This window comes from Histoplasma capsulatum, assembly GCF_000150115.1.
Source record: "Histoplasma capsulatum G186AR genomic scaffold supercont2.9, whole genome shotgun sequence".
NCBI lineage: Eukaryota > Fungi > Ascomycota > Eurotiomycetes > Onygenales > Ajellomycetaceae > Histoplasma > Histoplasma capsulatum.
The window spans coordinates 504,768-521,165 of record NW_025544809.1 but is presented as its reverse complement, the minus strand read 5'-3'; the positions used below and the strand labels follow the sequence as shown (position 1 = coordinate 521,165).

Below are 16,398 nucleotides of genomic sequence, written 5' to 3'. Positions count from 1 at the left end.
TGTTTCATCAGAAGTCAAGTCATCCACATACCTAATAAGAAAACTCTCTATACTATAAACGCAATCTCTTCCCACGGGATAAAAAGGATTGTACATTTAGGTGAGACTATAGAATACTTACTCTTAAACTGGAGGCCTGCGGTTGCCGAATTGGTGGTTCCCGGTCCATTGCCAGGCAGCTGACCCGCGTGTCCCCCCCATGTTTTGTCCTGGAGGCATAAAATGCTGGGCACTTTGGGGGGCACTTAGCTGAGCCTGGGCATTATTATGCATAACACCAACCGGAATCCCACCACCATTACCACCTTGCATTCCAGGCCTGCCTTTGGTATCATTCACAGTGGTAGTCGAGGATGTAGGAGTGCCATGGTTGGAGTTGGCCGGGGAAGGGGTAGGGCCCGACGAACTTGAGGTTGTGTTCTGACTTGGGGAGGATGTTCCGGAAGAGTCCTTCTTCTTAGAAGACTTGTTTGAATCTTTCGCACGGGACAGCTGTTCGTGCTAAAGCGGTCAGTCAATGCCAGGTTCATCCAGCAACAGAAACAAACCGGAACCAAGATACCATGTACATCCCCAAAAGCAAAGAAACATCCAAACGAGGGGAGTGTGGTGGAGGCTTACAACTCTCTGTCTGAAACCCTTCATGGTAGCTTATATCGGTGCGGCGGCTACATGTACAATATCCGCCAATATTCAGCCAGTCGACCACGATTATCCGACAACAAGCGGATTGGTCGTGACCAGTAGCTGGGTAAATATCGAGGGGAAACGGAATAGGCGGTGCGAGCTGTATATTTTATCTGTTAAGTGGACGACATGCGAATGAGCACCCTCTCTGACGCGGATTTAATGGGGAAAGAGAGAGGGGAGAGGGCTCTTAATTTAACTGAGGTGGGGTTAAACCGGAGCAAGGGGGCCAATCGCCGTGAAGTCGAGATGAAGAAAGAGCCATATCTGAAGAAAAAATGAAAAAACAAAAGGAGGCCAAGGTATGTCGAGTTGGTGTTCTTTCCAAGCAAGCAAGAGGAAAACGGAGAGAAGAAACGAGAGAGGGGGTTGGAGAGCGAGTGATGGAAAAAGAAAAAAAGCAATTCTTTGACTCGACAGTGGGCATTTTGACAGAGTTGCAGGTTTGCACAGCACACTCTGACGAGCAAATGACACAGGGCAGCCGAACGTAAAGGAAGAGAGGAATGGTGTGAGAAAGGATTGGGGATGATCGAGCCAAAACCCCCCAGGAATTACCCAGTCGAGTCATGTAACATACCTCAACAACCAAACCCAGACTATTGGAAATCCCAAGGTCCAGAACAAAAGGAGAGGTAGTTGGTTCGATATTGTGGCCTAGGGAAACCGACCGGGGTGGCAAGCAACAGAAGGGAGTACGAGCGACTTCAGGGGGGGACAGTAGCAGGGCGGGGGTCAATCCCAGGCAGGTCGTGGTTCGGAGAGGAGGGGGGGTCGAATCAAGCGCGACGAGGCATGGGTGGGGAGTAAAAGGAAGAATCAGAGGAGAGACAATGGCCGAGGAGAGGTGGGGAGAGGACTAGAAGAATGGTGGCGGGCGTGGCAGAGACAGGACAGGACATGGATAGGGATGTGGTTGTCGTTGTCGATGCAGCTGGTCGGTCAGCGGTGGTTGTGGTTGTTGGTTGTGGATGTCGTTGTCGTCGTTGTCGGGCGGAGAGTCGAGTAGCGCGGTTGGCCAGCTGCCGCCCATTGGAGCCGCCTCCGTAACAGGTCGTCGCGGTGGGCTTGGCGCGGGTTGCCTGATCCGGCTAGGAGGGGCACGTCACGTGGCGGATCAACTCGGCCCTCTTCCAGCTCTTGAACATTCTCTGAGCGCTTTATTGCCTGGCAGCAGAGTGTCGTATAATCTGCGCATAGCCCAGGGTTCAAAACCGCTATGTGCTTCATCATAAAAGAATATAAAGATTAATTTGTAGGGAATGTGTGACCTGCAGCGGAGCAAAAAGTTACATACTTCAATATTACCATGTAAAACTGCCATGACGCTATTCCTTTTATAGGATAGTCAATTTAGCGGCAATGTACCACCAGAGCAATGACGGAAACAAATCTATCGATCTCTCTATCTGGAAGATATAGATACATAGCACATATATATGTGGTTATCCTCTTGAGCTCATACAAAATTATATATTACTCAATTGGCAACCCTCCCCTCTCCACTCACCCTCGATGGGACATCAACAATGTCCCAACCAGATCGTGCCCGCGATCGCACAGCTCCTTGGTACTCGATTCCAGCGCGCGAGATCGTTACCGTTGAACATCCATGCGTGGTGCAGAACATAGATAAAGGAATTCAAACCCTCGACGGGAATGGCGGCATTTCAAGGGCAAGCAAGACCTCAGACAGAGCATCCCTTCGTCCTACCGATACAAACATAATATTGACATGAGATATATACATACATATATTATCATATAGCTTCTGAACCCCCCTCGCCAAGATGCATCAATCAGCCTATTTCTATGCCCTGAGGATGGCATGAGCAGGCCTTTGTCCTCCACCTGTAATCCAGCAAACAACATCTTGTTGAAGATTACTGTCCCCAAGAGGACTGGTCGCAAGCGCAAACGTGGTTCGAATGAGCCCTTTACCGGCAACGACCATGATGCTTCTGCAGGAGACTGTGGGTCTATTCCTTCCAATCCTCCATCAACCTCCCGTGCTCTATCCGCGCGGGCCTTGCTACGGCAACTCCAGGATAGCGTGGGAAAATATGAGGTCGAAGCAGTTGGTCGCATCGAGCGGATGCATGTATTTCGTGGTATGTTCTTGCACGCGCAAACAGACCATCTATCAACAGCGCCAGGTCATAAGCATTGGCAACCTCCATTACAATCACGGTGCCTCTTTTGTTGCAGAAAGGTAGTAGGGGTTGCCAACACTTATGGCCTAGTACAATATATCCATATACATCAAAAAGTGCCGTGTTTACAAGGCTGATCTTAATACCCAGGCATGCCGGATTTCGTCTACTCAACAACCTCCAGCCCGTTTATGACGAAATTCAGGGAGAAGGTCTTACCGTTCCGATGTATGTGCTACTGCGTCTTTCTCCTGAAGGTCTATCATTATCCTCCTGGTTTCTCATATCTGTGCTAAACCTCCTATACAGACGACAAACTCAAAGAGTTTCAATTTGATATGACCAAAGGCTCTACCACAAACATTGACATCATCCCGCCTCCCGCCCTAAGCCGCGGAGACGTCCCCTTCAACTACCTGTATGGTTTCCCCTGTGTTTTCTTTCTTCTCAAATCACTTACACATCTAACATGTCCAACACAGCTACCGCCAAAACCCCACCGTCAAGCAATCAATCGGCCCATCGGGCGAAATAACAACCACCAACACGCAGCAAATCGTGAAAGTCCTCACACACCTCGTAGCCTGCGACGTCCCTTCGGTCCCCACCGGCCCCAGCGAAAACTGCCCGCCAATCCACACCCTCGACCAAACGCTGCGGGAAACCATTTCGATCCTCCAATCCCTTTTCGAAACCCGCGTGGCCTGGACCCGCCGCGGCCTACGAAACCACCTCGCCACCAACGAGCAGAAATACGCCCTCCGCCTCGCCGTGCCGTACGTGGGATACATCTTCCGCTCGGGCCCGTGGCGTGACGCGATTGTGAAATTCGGCCACGACCCGCGCCTCGACCCCTCCTCCTGCGTCTATCAGACATTCATGTTCCGCACGCTCCCATCCAGCATCACCGAGCAACTCGATAACGACAACGGCAACGGCAACGGCAATGACAATAACAATAACACTGCCCCCGCACCTGCGAACCAAACGACAACAATAACAACATCGATATCGAACAGACGCCAGACCCGCCCGCGCCTCTCCTCCGCCGTCCCCGCCGCCGAAACCACCCCCGCAACCCCCTCCCACATCTTCACCGGCCAAGCCCCGCTGCCCCGCGACGGCAAGATGTGGATGATCTGCGACATCACCGACCCCATCCTCGCCCGTCTCCTTAGTCCACCCACGCCCGCACAGCCATCCCCGTCAGCAGAACCAACCTCCCCCACCCCCGCGCCCTCGCCCTGGCCCTGCGATATCCTCTCCTCCGGCTGGTACGGCAACGTCACCCTCGCCGTCGCCAAGACCATCATGCGCGCCAAGATCCAGCACATGCTCGAGACCGGCACGACGCCGCCGGCCGCGATGGAAGCGGACTTCGCGCCGCTGCTGGCGTTTCCGGCGCGGGTGGGCGGGGATGCGGAGGTGGGGAGGCGGTGTGCTGTTGATGCTACTGCTGCTACTAAGGCGGGGCAGAGGGTTAGTGCGCGGTGTTTGTCCTTGGCGGCGGAGGTGAGGGCGATGGTTCGGGGGGCGCCGGGGCGGAAGGTGTTTTTGGACAGGGGGCGGATGGGAGGGGTGGGTGGTGGTGGTGGTGGTGGTGGTGAAAGGGATGGGGGAGGGGAGGAGGGCGAGCGAAATCAGGCCAAAAAGGTTAAGTGGGACGATGAGGCTGCGGGAGGAGGAGAGGAGGAGGGGGAGGAGGACGACGAGGAGGGCGAGGAGGAGGGACAGGGAGAGGAGGACGAGGAGGAGGACGAAGGAGAAGAAGAAGATGATGACGTGGAGATGTCCGGCATGTAGGTAGTAGTAGGCAAGTTAATTATCCCTTACGCCTGAAATCCGGACAGAGTCAGATAAATAGATCCATCGCTTTCCTATTTCCCCTTTTTTGCCCTTTTTTTCCCGTGTAGGAAAAAATATACATACATACATACATACATACATCACTCCACGCCTCACACTGCTTCCATCACTACTACTACTACCCCCTCACCACGCAAAGTTGGAAAGCTATACATATATATATATACCCGATATCGGTACAAACCACGTAAATCAACCAAGGAAGGAAGAAAGAAAGGAAAAAAGCAGAGCGTGGAAAATAGTCTATCTCTCTCTCTATATATATATATATACCACACACCACATACAGTACAACCAATAATAAAACGAGGCGCGCGATGAAGAAAAGACAAAAAAAAAAAAAAAAACCAAGCAAGAGGGTGAGGGTGCGGATGAAAGAAAATATGAAAATCATACATTGATTAACAGGTTAAGACTTAACTTAAAAAAAAGACACCGCATATTGTATATTCTAGACACATTATTTATTATATTAACAGCTAGCTAGCTCCTAAGGGAACTAACTAACTCTAACTAGCGGTGCGCAGATGTAAAGACAGAGATAACAAGGGGAGACAAAACTGAGGCGGAAAAAGGACATCAGACATGATGAACCAAAGTAACTTACTACTACTCCGGAGAGAACATGGGAAAACAGAAGCCAGGACAGGACAACAAGACACAACAACAAAGTGACCAGTTACCAGAAGAACGCCGCAGCTCAAATCACTAGCGAAATCGAGAAAGAAAGGGGCCACCCAACCCGTCCAACACGTTGCTGTAGAATCCCGATCCTGATCCCGATCGCGATCCCGATCCAACGCCGACCCCCGAATCCCAATCCCAATCCCAAATCCAAATCCAAAATCCAAAAAGTAACTCCTCAAACGAAAAAATAAACAATTAAAGAAACAATGGAGCACACAGGGATAGACACAAAAAATTGAACATAAATATTCACGCAAACCTGATAAAGGGAGATTATGTATGTATACGACAAACATTTACTCACTCTCCCTGCTATGAAAATAAACCTTTTTAGAAAAAGGAAAGCAAGTAACTCCCCAAATCACTCCATCACTCCATCACTCCATCTCCTCTAGCTTCCGCCTCAGCTTCATCTGCCGCACTCCCGCTCTCCCAAATCTCTATCTCTATCTCGTTGTTGGTGGGTAACGACGACGATTCAAGAGAACAGGTAGGAGTGGGGTTTTTGGCAGTGCTAGTGGAAGGCATTTGTGGGGCCGTACTGGATATCAATGCGGAGATGGCGGCGTGGCTAGCTAGAATGGGATGGCTGGGTTTTGGTTGAGGTTGTTGGTGATGATGGTGATGAGGGTAGGGGCTGTAGGGGGAGGAGTTATGAGTTGATGGGGGAAGGCGTTGAGATTGCGAGTCTGGATCTGACTCTGAGAGTTTCTCGTCTTGAAATTGACAATTTTCTTCCTGGCTGGTTGGTGGTGGGAGGGGGATCGCTGCTGGGTCGATGGTGTTGAGTACACATGCATCCTCATTTCCGTCCTGCTCTTCCTCATCCGTTTCCTCAGACACAGCCACGAACCGCGTAACATCCAGCTCGCCCAGCGCCGAGCGCGGACGCGGTTCATCCGTCATTTCCACATTTCGCCCCACCATACCATCTGCGGCGCCAGAAAGAGAAGCAGCAGCAGCAACCGCAGCAGCAGAAGGAGCGACTATTACCCCTGCGTCATCAACAGCAGCATCCTGCTCCCCCGCAAAGTCCAAGGGCGGAGGCGGAATATTCTCCTTCCCGCGATCATCTGCATTTCGCGGTTTATCCTCATCGTCACTAATATCCAGCACGCATGTTGAGTGCTCCATGAGATTTGCCATCTCATCCTGCTCAGTATCAGTGTAGATCTCAAAGTCCCAGACTTTGGGGTGATTGCGGTTGATGCGACTACTGTTGCTGTTGATAATATTGATATTGACATTAGTATCCAGGGGTGAGGGTTTAGCACTCTGCAACGTCCGCGTCTGCGGTTTGGTGCTGTGCGTGCTGATAACCCTGGTATTGAACGAATTGAGGGTTCCATGGAGGGCATCAGCGATGGAAAAGGGAGCCCGTGACGCGACACGAGTTTTGGTAAATGAAGGGGGATCAATGCGGGTGTATGAGCCGATGCTGCGGCGGGAGAAGGCCTTGGCGGGTTTGGATTTCGGAGAGCGCCCTGCTGGGGCACGGAGCGGGGCTGAGTTGGGAAGGGAAGAAGCCCTGTTGATTTGAGAGAGGGGTGTTTGGAGATGCCTCTGGTTCTTCGCGAGGCTGGGTTTCGGGGGAGCGACGAAGGCGAACTTGGTCGCAGTGCCTGGAGCGGTTTTGGAGACGTCCTCATCACCAGTGCCTCTGGCCCTTTTCGCACTTGGAGTGTTGAAAGCAGACGGATCTACGTTTTCCGTGTCGGACAGGTCAGATGTGTCTAGACGGCGTTTGAGATAAGGGGTTGGAATTCCTATCGAGCGCGGGAATCGTCAGTGGCTATGGACCTTTTTTCGGTTGGAATATATATTTTGATCTACAACTATAGATAAGAAAGCGCCTATGACTGACCATTCTGTTGGTTTTTCGCGCTCTGCAGAAAGCGCAGCCGTGAGGGGTCAATGACTCCAAATGGCTGCCGCGCAGGGGGGGAAACGGGCTGGGTGAGAGCCATATCAAGTGAGAAATTGTATATATATATATATATATTGCTGATGTGCTGCTAGGAGGGGGTGCGCAGAGGTCGTCTCTGTGGGCGACCAACTGGGTATGGCGGTGAAAATCAACGCAATAGTCTCCTTGGAGAGTTGAACAGGTCCCTTGAATGGACTACCCAGCACTCTCTATAGTAGTATTGTCACAGAAAATAAAAAAGCAGAAACCCAATCCAGACGTGGGGCAGAGATTGGTTGTATTGTTATCCTGGCTAGATGTAAACAATCACAACACAGCAACAGGGAGGAGAACAATGAGCAGAAGAGATGGTCAGATTCAAATCCAAAACACAATTGAGAGGAGATATACGAGAATAGAAGAGATGGCGAGCTTGAGGGACAAGAGATGCTGGCTGTGCGTGGGCGAGCAACTCGAGAGAAAGAGGGGAAGATGGGAGGATGGGACAGTTATGAGGGATTGTTTTGGCTGGGGCTAGTTGGTTGCCTTCGCGTCAGTTGCCGCTGCTGCTGCTGCGAGGCGATGCAGGGAGCAGCTACCCAGTCTAGTGCGTAGTGCTGTTTTTAGCCCAGCCAAGATCGACCAGCTGCAATTGGTTGTGAGAGGAGGAGGAGGACGAGGGGAGGAGAAGGGAGGAGGAATCGGTGAGGAAGCAGAGGAGGAAGCAGAGGAAGAATGGATGGCTCAGGGGATTGGCTGCGGCTGACTGGCTGACGACTGGCTGACTACTGGCTGGCTCGGTTTCAGGCACGGGGGCGCGATTCCCGGGTGACAGTGACAATACGGGACGGCGGTATCGACAGGGACAGACGCGTTTGCGGAGTGTGTCGAGTTCACGGTACGCAACTACGAGGACTTCGGACAGTGCAGAGACTGGGGATTCAACCAGCGTCAATTTCTGCAATTAGGACCACAGATGCGAATTGCTGGTGATGGCTGTTTCTCCAGCGCGAGCTATGTTGTGTAACTCTTGACTACGGAAAGAGAGAGAGTTGACTACTTTGTTAGAGCTCCGAACCAGGAGCCTTGCCAGTAGGTAACTTAATAAAGGCCACCTCCAGCTTCCTCTCCCCAGATCCCAGTCCATTAAGCTATTGGCCCCAGACTCCCTCTTGCAATAGCTCCAGCCCAAGACCAAGTCCCGAGGATTGTGATCCAACTCTGCCGTGCCTTGTGCCACGCTCCATCACGGGCGTGTGCCTGTAATATTTCCGTATCATTGACCGCCATCGACGTGACGCGCTGCATATAACTTAGAGAAGCGGGGAAGAAGGTTCGATGAGACGATGGCACGATGCGACGATAGGGAATCGCGAGCATAAATTTCCATGTTTCCATGTTTTTTTGCTCCGTGGAGTGTATGTGCTGGACAAGCCCGCATTTTGGGGAGGGGAAATTGTTTCCGCCAATCTACGGATGTTTGTGTGCGATAGTTGCCTGGGGAGCCTGGAGATCGTGCTGATCTGGGGAGATTGAATGAGATGATGATATAATCGTCGATGATGACGATGTGACTGGTGGGTGGGTGATAGTTAGCAAGGAACCCCTCGTTATCGCAAGACATTTAAACCCATCATGAACGGGAACTATTGCAGAGGTGCTTCAATAATGTTGGTCAATAATAGTATAGGAGAGATAGTATGGTACTGCTCGTGCGATTACCAGAGATACTTGTTCACTCCATCACGCAGTTACAGTTATTAATTTAACTATTCTCAGATCGATCCTGTTTCATCTTGCGCTACCACCACCACACACGCATACAATGCGGTAACTCCTCGACCATCCGTCCATTCCATCCATCCATCATTTCCATCATTTCCCTGGAAGGATGCTCTGCAAGCCAATGGTGGAATGGTGGCCGAACTGCCAATCATTCATTCATGCCTTGGACAGTCCGGTACATGCAGTGTGCGTGCAACCGGGGTTAGTCTTTCCTCTGCAGGAAGATGGTTGGTAGTTACAGCATTTAGTACCTCAACATCTCTCCAGCCCCTAATTTTGTTCGTACGTACTGGCACGACAACCCTGGGTGGTTGTTTGTTGTTTCTGTTCGAGCTGGGATAAGGGAAAGAGATGGGGGAGGGTTGGGTGGAGTTGAATGATTAAAACGAAACGAGGACAGCTGGAATGCAAGAGAACTTGTTGGAGGGGTGAATGGATGTGATGGGATTGACAGCGTGCAAAAATAATAGTTCTTCTGAACATGTTGACTTGAGAGGGCAAACTGCATTTGTAGATTTTCAAACTTTAAATGAGAAAAACGTTAACGTAAAGCTTCGTAAGTATAAAAAATATGATTCAAATCAACCTTTACATGACACCTTAAAAGTATGTTAATTTCATAGGGTAGGTGTAGCAAGATAAATGGCTAATCATCTTCAATTTTATACGAGCAAAGGTGATCATTGTGTGGAAGTGATGGAACAAACTAATAACTAACAGCTTTATGAACAAAGAGGAAACAGAATGACCCCTTCCGACGCATCCACCAGGCCTTCTCCACAGATATGGTACACAACTTTCGCCTTTCTCCTCTCTCCGTTCTCAGTTCTCCTGCCCTAGTTCTAGTAACTCCGCTCCTGTTTGCCCATAAATAATGCAGCCCCGTTCGGTAAGCGTTCCTCCGCTCACCTAATCTCGGCCAACACAGGCTAGAGAAGGCCGGATCAAATGATGCACACTCTGGAAATGATGACAGGACGAGGTTGGTTATTCGCTGAAGCATTCTTGCTGTTTTGATTCCCAATTGTGAAGCATTCCTGTTGGAATTCGGCGATACTGGGGCACTGAACAATCCCATTTTCAATCAGTTTCTGCAGGATATTCATAATCCACACGCGACAGGTGATTCCTGGAATCGAGTTACACCTGCCGTCGAGTGATTTCATGATCTGATCCACTTGGAGGTGCTTTTCTTGCGGGACAGTGGCGATATGAACGAGGACGCAAAGGAAGTTCGACTTGAAAACTCCGCCGGTTGGGCCATGCTCGGTGATCCAGCCACTGCCTAGGCTCTTGAGGTGGTATTTGATTCCTCCGTCGGGATGTGTGTGGAAATAATAGCCCCAATGGAAGTCGTTTGGCGCGGGCGGGTCGGACCGGAGGTAAAGGACGACATAGAGGGAATCGACAGGGAGACCTCGCAAGGCTTCCTCCTGTAGTCGTTTGATTTCAAGGGCCCTTTCTCTAGACGCCTGTTTAGAAGATGTGGTCGATTTGGATGCGTCCAAGAGGACCTTGGTTGGCACGGCGGAAGAGCCGATTGGCAACCCAGACATGTTGGGGACTGGAAGGTAAAAGAAGACGGATATTTTTTATTTGTAGAGGTATCCAAGTTTGCACATTGGTGGGATTTGGGGAGACGAGGAAACGACGTCTATGATATCGATTGAGAGGGGGTTTTATAGCATTTCCATGTAGAGCCAGAAGTGCTACTAATAACAGCGTAACCGCCTGCCAAAGAGCGACGTCTCAAGAGCAGCGCCTCTGCATGATTGAGGCTCGTTGTAGAGCTATCGATGAACTGAGGAGAGCATATTGGGTCATCGTTCATTTCACCCGCCGGGTTCCAGCCCTTGTAGGGGCATAGATGAACCAAGGCCTATCAATCGCAGCCATGCACACCGCTATGGAACAAATCAGGGAGGTGTATACCAAAACTCTATGAAGTTCAGTGCTGAAGGGTATGAATCCCTGCCCGTTCGATAGGCTACGGGGAGTAGAAAAGGGAGAATCCCTCGGGTTTGGAGCAACAAGCAAAAAAGAAAGAAAAACGTAACAAGATGCAGCGGCTCTACAAACAGGTCTGCATTAGTGCCATCTCAAATAGCCAGTTTATGCCAAATCCATTTGACAACTCGTTGATTCCAGAGATGTTGGGTAGTTGGGCATGGAAGTCATTGGAGTTCGGCACCACCGTGGTGCTGTGTCTGTCTCATTGGGCAATAGAGTCCAACCAAAAAAGATCGCCGGTTGAGTCTGAGCCCTGTTGCAGGGGATTGCAAGTGCTGACTGAATGGTTTCTCATCGCGGCTCTGCGTTGGACATTATTGGTTTATTGAACGGCGCAGCAGAGCCTCATAAAGGGCTGCTCTTGAGTTGTCCACTCAACGGCGGTAGACACATACACAAAGAATGGAGCTCAAATGTGGGCGAGTAAAATTATGGCTGAACCGTACTGTAGATAGTCCCTTTAACCCATGCACATCTTGAGATGCTAGAATCAAGAGCTAATAATTAGTTAATAAAGTTAGAGGTAATTAATTAATCTGTGACCAAGAGCTAAACAAAAGGCTAATTTAGATGATTTGGGATTTAGCCTCAAAATACCATCTGAAGAGTTTATAGTATATAGTTTTAAGCCTACCACCCCAACATTCAGCCGCGACAAACGGTAGAGAGCTCAGAACCTCTCTTCTGATTCATGGCTTGGGGGTTGAGGTAGCCGCTTCTTGGAAGGACGTCCACTCTAGAGGTGGTTAATTCCAATATTTAACCTGTTAGAATCAGTTGGAACTCTGATTGCACCTACTTTTATGAGAGGTTATGTTATTTGCTTGGTCAATCAGAAACTGCATTGGAGGAGACTCTTCTAATCCATTCAAACCACTTAAATCGGCTTTCCTCCGCAAATTAATTTATTTGATATGCAATTACCGATCTGAAGCAATGTTTTGTTCTTCTCTAGTCTATCAACATAGATTTCCCACCTTAGGCAAGATTTTGAAAGGTTAGCTAGAATGCCTGTAGACTAATGGATGCCTATAAAAGAAAACTGGAGAGAAAGGGAACATATCTAGTGCTCAAAGCAGGATAGAGAATTCTGGCTATTCACGAAAACAAAATAAGAACCCAGCACATCATAAGCAACTCGGTTTCCTACATCCCTATGTATGAATCGACAGTCAATAAATTAACCGCGACGTCAGCATCCAGCTCCTTCATGTATTGATCACCTCCCATCCACATGGCAACTTGATACCACCAGCTGTTCCTTCCAAATCTCATTGCTGTTGTAAACTCCCAGTATTCAGGACACCAACCCCCAGACTCCCAATCAAGAAACCCTGATAAATGCCCATCATCATTCACTAGAATATTGTGTGCTTTAAAATCCCCGTGGGTGAAGGTGACTCGATGTGGATGTTGATCAATTCGCTCTGCGCGAATCCATGCTGCATCATATTCAGCTCTTGACTTGAAACCGTGGGCTGAAGCTGCGGAGAGAAGATACTTTGTAAGCTCTTTTTCATTTGCGAATGGGCCCATGATGTGGTTTGGCACTCGGGTGCTGTGGATGGCAGTCCCAAGCACAGAGCAGATACGATTTTGGTCATAGGGCAATGGTATGCGCCATTGACGCATCGAATCCAGACACAGCTTCAACTCATGAACCCAAGGTTCCTCAACGTCAGGATCGAATGGGTCATGCGTGTTTTCCATGGTTATCCCCGGCAACCTTGTCATCAGAATTGAGTAAGACGGCCGATTGAATCGCGCTCTGAGATGTTCTCCGCAGCTTAGCAACTTGGGAGCAGGTATTCCACCTGCGCGTGCCATCTGCATTGCAGCAACTTCTTCCAGAGATGTTCGCTCTGTCCACTTCATGATGAGTCCAAAGGGCAATTCTGCAACACTTCCAAATCGGATGCCAAACCATGAGCAATAATATGCCGAGAACTTATACAGAGCTTTGTGAATAATAGCCCAGAATCGCAGTGAAATTTTGCTTGGTACTGAGGGCACTGGAGGGGTGGTTTTAGAGATGGTTGATAGTTTCATGTGCGGCCATGTGAAATCGGGTTTCAAGATACGTGGTATCCATGGTGAATCCATCTGGCGAGGCAAGGTTTAATCGTGAGATCTACCTTCTCAATTTGATGTGAGGGTTTGACGGTCCGAAGAGCGAGAGTTTTTGCTGGGATAGCTAGCATGAAGCTGTTGGTTTGTTGGCACCGTCTCGATGGGTGCTATCGCCTGCTAAGTTGTGTCAGGCGCCGAATAGCTGAAGGATAGTTTAACAATGAAGAGTGCTCACAAGTGCAAGTATGGAATGTGTTGGCGCCAGGCTTCCTATTGCGGACTAGCGCTGCGTACAACAAACGGCCTCTGGCAGATTGTAACCAATGCAAGGATTATATAGCCCTGATTGCTTGTTTTCTTCAACCTTCCGCATATTTTCTTTATTTTTCCGAGGTATAAAATGTCTCGTGAGCTGCATCGCTGAGCCGCAGAAGATATCTGACGAAAAGCAACTGCTTGAAAGCTTTGATCGCGGAAAATTAAAGATTAAAAAGGGGATAAACAAATGCCTCCAAGAACGTGTGCCGCTGCAGGGTTGTTAGATACACCTGCAAGCAACATGAATGAACATGAATACGACCAGGATACTCATACTATTATATCTAGAGGGGCTGAAATGGGATCTCAAATGGGAGGTCAAGTGAACGATAATACCATGGTTCGGATGATGATGGTGGAATGAATATATGGAAAGACAGGACAAACGAACGGAAATACTTATACAAAATCCGGAGGGCATCTCGAGCTCTCTATCAACTCAGGATCCTATTAGGGGATATGATTTGATGAATTTCGAAAGGTCGCGAAGGCCAAGCTGGAAGGAAAGCAGGCAGCCATCTTGAATGGAATCAACTACTTGAAATGGAAGAGCTCTATTCTCGTGGATGCCCACTTTATCCAGGCAAGTCCTTTTTCAGGGCCATTAGGCGGAAGTCCTCCTTTCGAGTGCAGCAACGTCTTTTCCTGTCCAGACCTTCGACCTTCCATTCATTGCAATCTTTTTCTGTGTCGGCCGTGGCGGTCGTCTCACCTGCGAGATCTGAAGCGGTCATTGGATGGTGCATGATCATCTTGAATAGACTTGGGTCACTGTAGATGAGAGCATCACAGCTTCCCCCTCAGGCCAACAATGGAATAGAGCAACTATGCCTCTCAGCTTCAATTGAAGGTCATGAGTGAGTGAGTGTGAGTGTGTGTGTGTATGTGTGTGTGTCCAGTCTATGATCTGTGTTCCAGGGGTTGTGAAACAGTCTTCCTGTTCAACACTTTCACAACCTGCAGTGGCTGCTGCTCTTGGGATCTGAAATTGAGGATGACACAACACACTGTAAGGTGGCTGTGTGGGAAGCCTGCGACGCTCCAGTGGCAGCTTCATTGAACTGTCTTCTTTGCTGCTCGCACGGTAGTTGTCATCTGTATCACTGAAGGAGTGTGCACTCAAGCCACCCCTGTTGGACATGGTCGTGTCATCTTCGACGCGCTTTACAGGTTTCCCAGGAAGCCTACGACCCTGAGTATTGGGGACCTCGCGCCTCAGCCATGCACAAGTTTTCCATTGGCGGGTCCGGTGTCGGCTGCTCAGCCCATTCTCATACTTAATCGAGCTAATATGTCTTCTTCGAAGGGTAGGCTAGAGGTGACTGGTCACTTAGACATAGATATATAAAAATCAATCATTTCAAATTCCCATGCTCTATTAAGTAACGTACTATATATTTCCGTAAAATGAAATTAAAAATATGTAAAACCAAATCGAATCAAATCTCATCCTCCCAGGGTATACTGTCCATCGCTCCGCTCCTCTCCACACACCTCGCCGACGCCTTCGTAGCCCACCTCACCGCCCGCTCCATAGCGGGCCCATAACGCTCCCTCCTCTCCTCAACCGTCAGTTCCTCCCCGCCCCGCCCCGCGGCCCTCCTCGCCTCCTTCCACCGTGCAATCTGCACCGAATACCCACCGACAAACGTATCACCCGCCGCCGTGGTATCAACCACCCTCTCCACTCTTGCCGCCGGCACCTCCCCCACAAACCGTACCCACCCTCCGACTCCATCTCCATCTCCAATCCCCGCTTCCTGCCCTTGTTGGGCTCCCTGTACACCCCTTCCCGCATCACCAGCACTGTACCACACCCCCTTCGCCCCCAATGTAACAATCACATGCCGCACCCCCAACGCATGGAAATGTCGCGCAACCCTGTCCCTCCTCTCACGCGACGTCGCCGCCGTCCCCTGGCTCTCCCCCAACATCCCCGCAGGCGCCATACTCTCACACTCCGTCTCATTCATCACCAAATGATCAACAGCCGCATACACATCCGCCGGCAAACCCCCTTCCGGCGCCGGCGCCGGATTAAACACGACCTCCACCTCCGCCCACGCCTCCGCCTCATCCTTCTCTCCCCTCCCCCGCCTCCCCCTCCACGCCCCCACCCCGCGCAGAATCCCCACAACAGTCTCGACGGGGATCTCCGCCTGCAGCACCAGCACGTCCGGCACCCGCGGCGCGAGCGAGAGCGCCAGCTGCAGCACGTCCGGCGCGCACTGCATGCCCGTGTAGTTAGCGCCGGGGCAGTAGAGGATGCGGTTCTCGCCGCCGGCGGCGCTGTCGACGATGATCACGGCGACGCCGGTGTGCGCATCCGCGGTCTGGCGGATGCGGGCCGTGTGGACGCTGGCGCCATGCAGGGTCGGTTGCAGGTGGGTGCGGAAGTAGTTGTCTAGTTTGCCGGTGGCGCCGAGCATTTCGACGTGGATTGATGTGGGGTCTGTGGCCCCTGCTGCTGCGGCTGCTGTTGATGATGGTGTAGTGGTGGTGGCGGGTTTGGGGCGGGAGAGGCGGCCGCATGCTACAGCTTGGTTGGCACCTTTGCCGCCCGCGTGGATGCTGAAGGAGGTTGAGGTGAGGGTTTCGCCGGGGGATGGGAAGCGCGGGGTCACGGAGACCATGTCGACGTTTAGGGAGCCGATGATGCGGATTGCGGGAGCCATTTCCTCGGGTTCCTGCTGAATGGAAGATACGATATATAACCGTAAATTTATAGGTTGCTGGACTGCTCTTCAAGAGTTGTTAGCACCGCGCCTTTGGAAGCATGGAGGTGGATGGATATCACCAACAGGCTATTTAGGAACGGGGAAGAAAGTATGAGGCAGATACACAATTTGTAAGAAGAATTGATCCTTCAAGATACAATATCCGTAGAGCACATTCTGATCCCACAATTGATACAAA

General features: G+C 50.4%; 7 protein-coding genes across 7 annotated transcripts in view; 1 reads left to right on the top strand and 6 right to left on the bottom strand.

The window, feature by feature from the left end:
- Window positions 1-1,720, bottom strand: part of HCBG_06399 (phosphatase 2a) — a gene marked incomplete at both ends in the record, with an annotated part of 3,768 nt that extends 2,048 nt beyond the window's left edge. Inside the window, 4 exons of the mRNA XM_045433448.1 lie at window positions 283-492; window positions 563-787; window positions 1,268-1,344; window positions 1,588-1,720. Coding sequence (XP_045285761.1) covers window positions 283-492; window positions 563-787; window positions 1,268-1,344; window positions 1,588-1,720 — 645 coding nt within the window. The remainder of the gene's footprint in view (window positions 1-282; window positions 493-562; window positions 788-1,267; window positions 1,345-1,587) is intronic.
- A 474-nt stretch (window positions 1,721-2,194) lies between these two features.
- HCBG_06398 (transcription factor tfiiic complex a box associated subunit sfc1) lies at window positions 2,195-4,643 on the top strand (the record flags this gene model as incomplete). The annotated part of the gene is made up of 5 exons (XM_045433447.1): window positions 2,195-2,363; window positions 2,456-2,798; window positions 2,991-3,068; window positions 3,150-3,258; window positions 3,323-4,643. The coding sequence occupies 4 exons, from the start codon at window positions 2,516-2,518 to the stop codon at window positions 4,641-4,643; spliced, it is 1,791 nt and encodes a 596-aa protein (XP_045285760.1).
- Window positions 4,644-5,537: 894 nt separating this feature from the next.
- Window positions 5,538-7,549, bottom strand: HCBG_06397 (uncharacterized protein; the record flags this gene model as incomplete). Its single annotated transcript, XM_045433446.1, has 2 exons — window positions 5,538-7,159; window positions 7,258-7,549. 2 exons carry the CDS (start codon window positions 7,358-7,360, stop codon window positions 5,763-5,765), a joined length of 1,500 nt encoding a protein of 499 aa, XP_045285759.1.
- A 354-nt stretch (window positions 7,550-7,903) lies between these two features.
- On the bottom strand, window positions 7,904-8,679 carry HCBG_06396 (uncharacterized protein; the record flags this gene model as incomplete). The annotated part of the gene is made up of 2 exons (XM_045433445.1): window positions 7,904-8,232; window positions 8,520-8,679. The coding sequence occupies 2 exons, from the start codon at window positions 8,677-8,679 to the stop codon at window positions 7,904-7,906; spliced, it is 489 nt and encodes a 162-aa protein (XP_045285758.1).
- A 1,349-nt stretch (window positions 8,680-10,028) lies between these two features.
- Window positions 10,029-10,640, bottom strand: HCBG_06395 (uncharacterized protein; the record flags this gene model as incomplete). Its single annotated transcript, XM_045433444.1, has 1 exon — window positions 10,029-10,640. One exon carries the CDS (start codon window positions 10,638-10,640, stop codon window positions 10,029-10,031), a length of 612 nt encoding a protein of 203 aa, XP_045285757.1.
- Window positions 10,641-12,240: 1,600 nt separating this feature from the next.
- Window positions 12,241-13,197, bottom strand: HCBG_06394 (uncharacterized protein; the record flags this gene model as incomplete). Its single annotated transcript, XM_045433443.1, has 1 exon — window positions 12,241-13,197. One exon carries the CDS (start codon window positions 13,195-13,197, stop codon window positions 12,241-12,243), a length of 957 nt encoding a protein of 318 aa, XP_045285756.1.
- Window positions 13,198-14,921: 1,724 nt separating this feature from the next.
- Window positions 14,922-16,157, bottom strand: HCBG_06393 (ribokinase; the record flags this gene model as incomplete). The annotated part of the gene is made up of 1 exon (XM_045433442.1): window positions 14,922-16,157. One exon carries the CDS (start codon window positions 16,155-16,157, stop codon window positions 14,922-14,924), a length of 1,236 nt encoding a protein of 411 aa, XP_045285755.1.
- Between the last annotated feature and the right edge of the window lie 241 nt (window positions 16,158-16,398).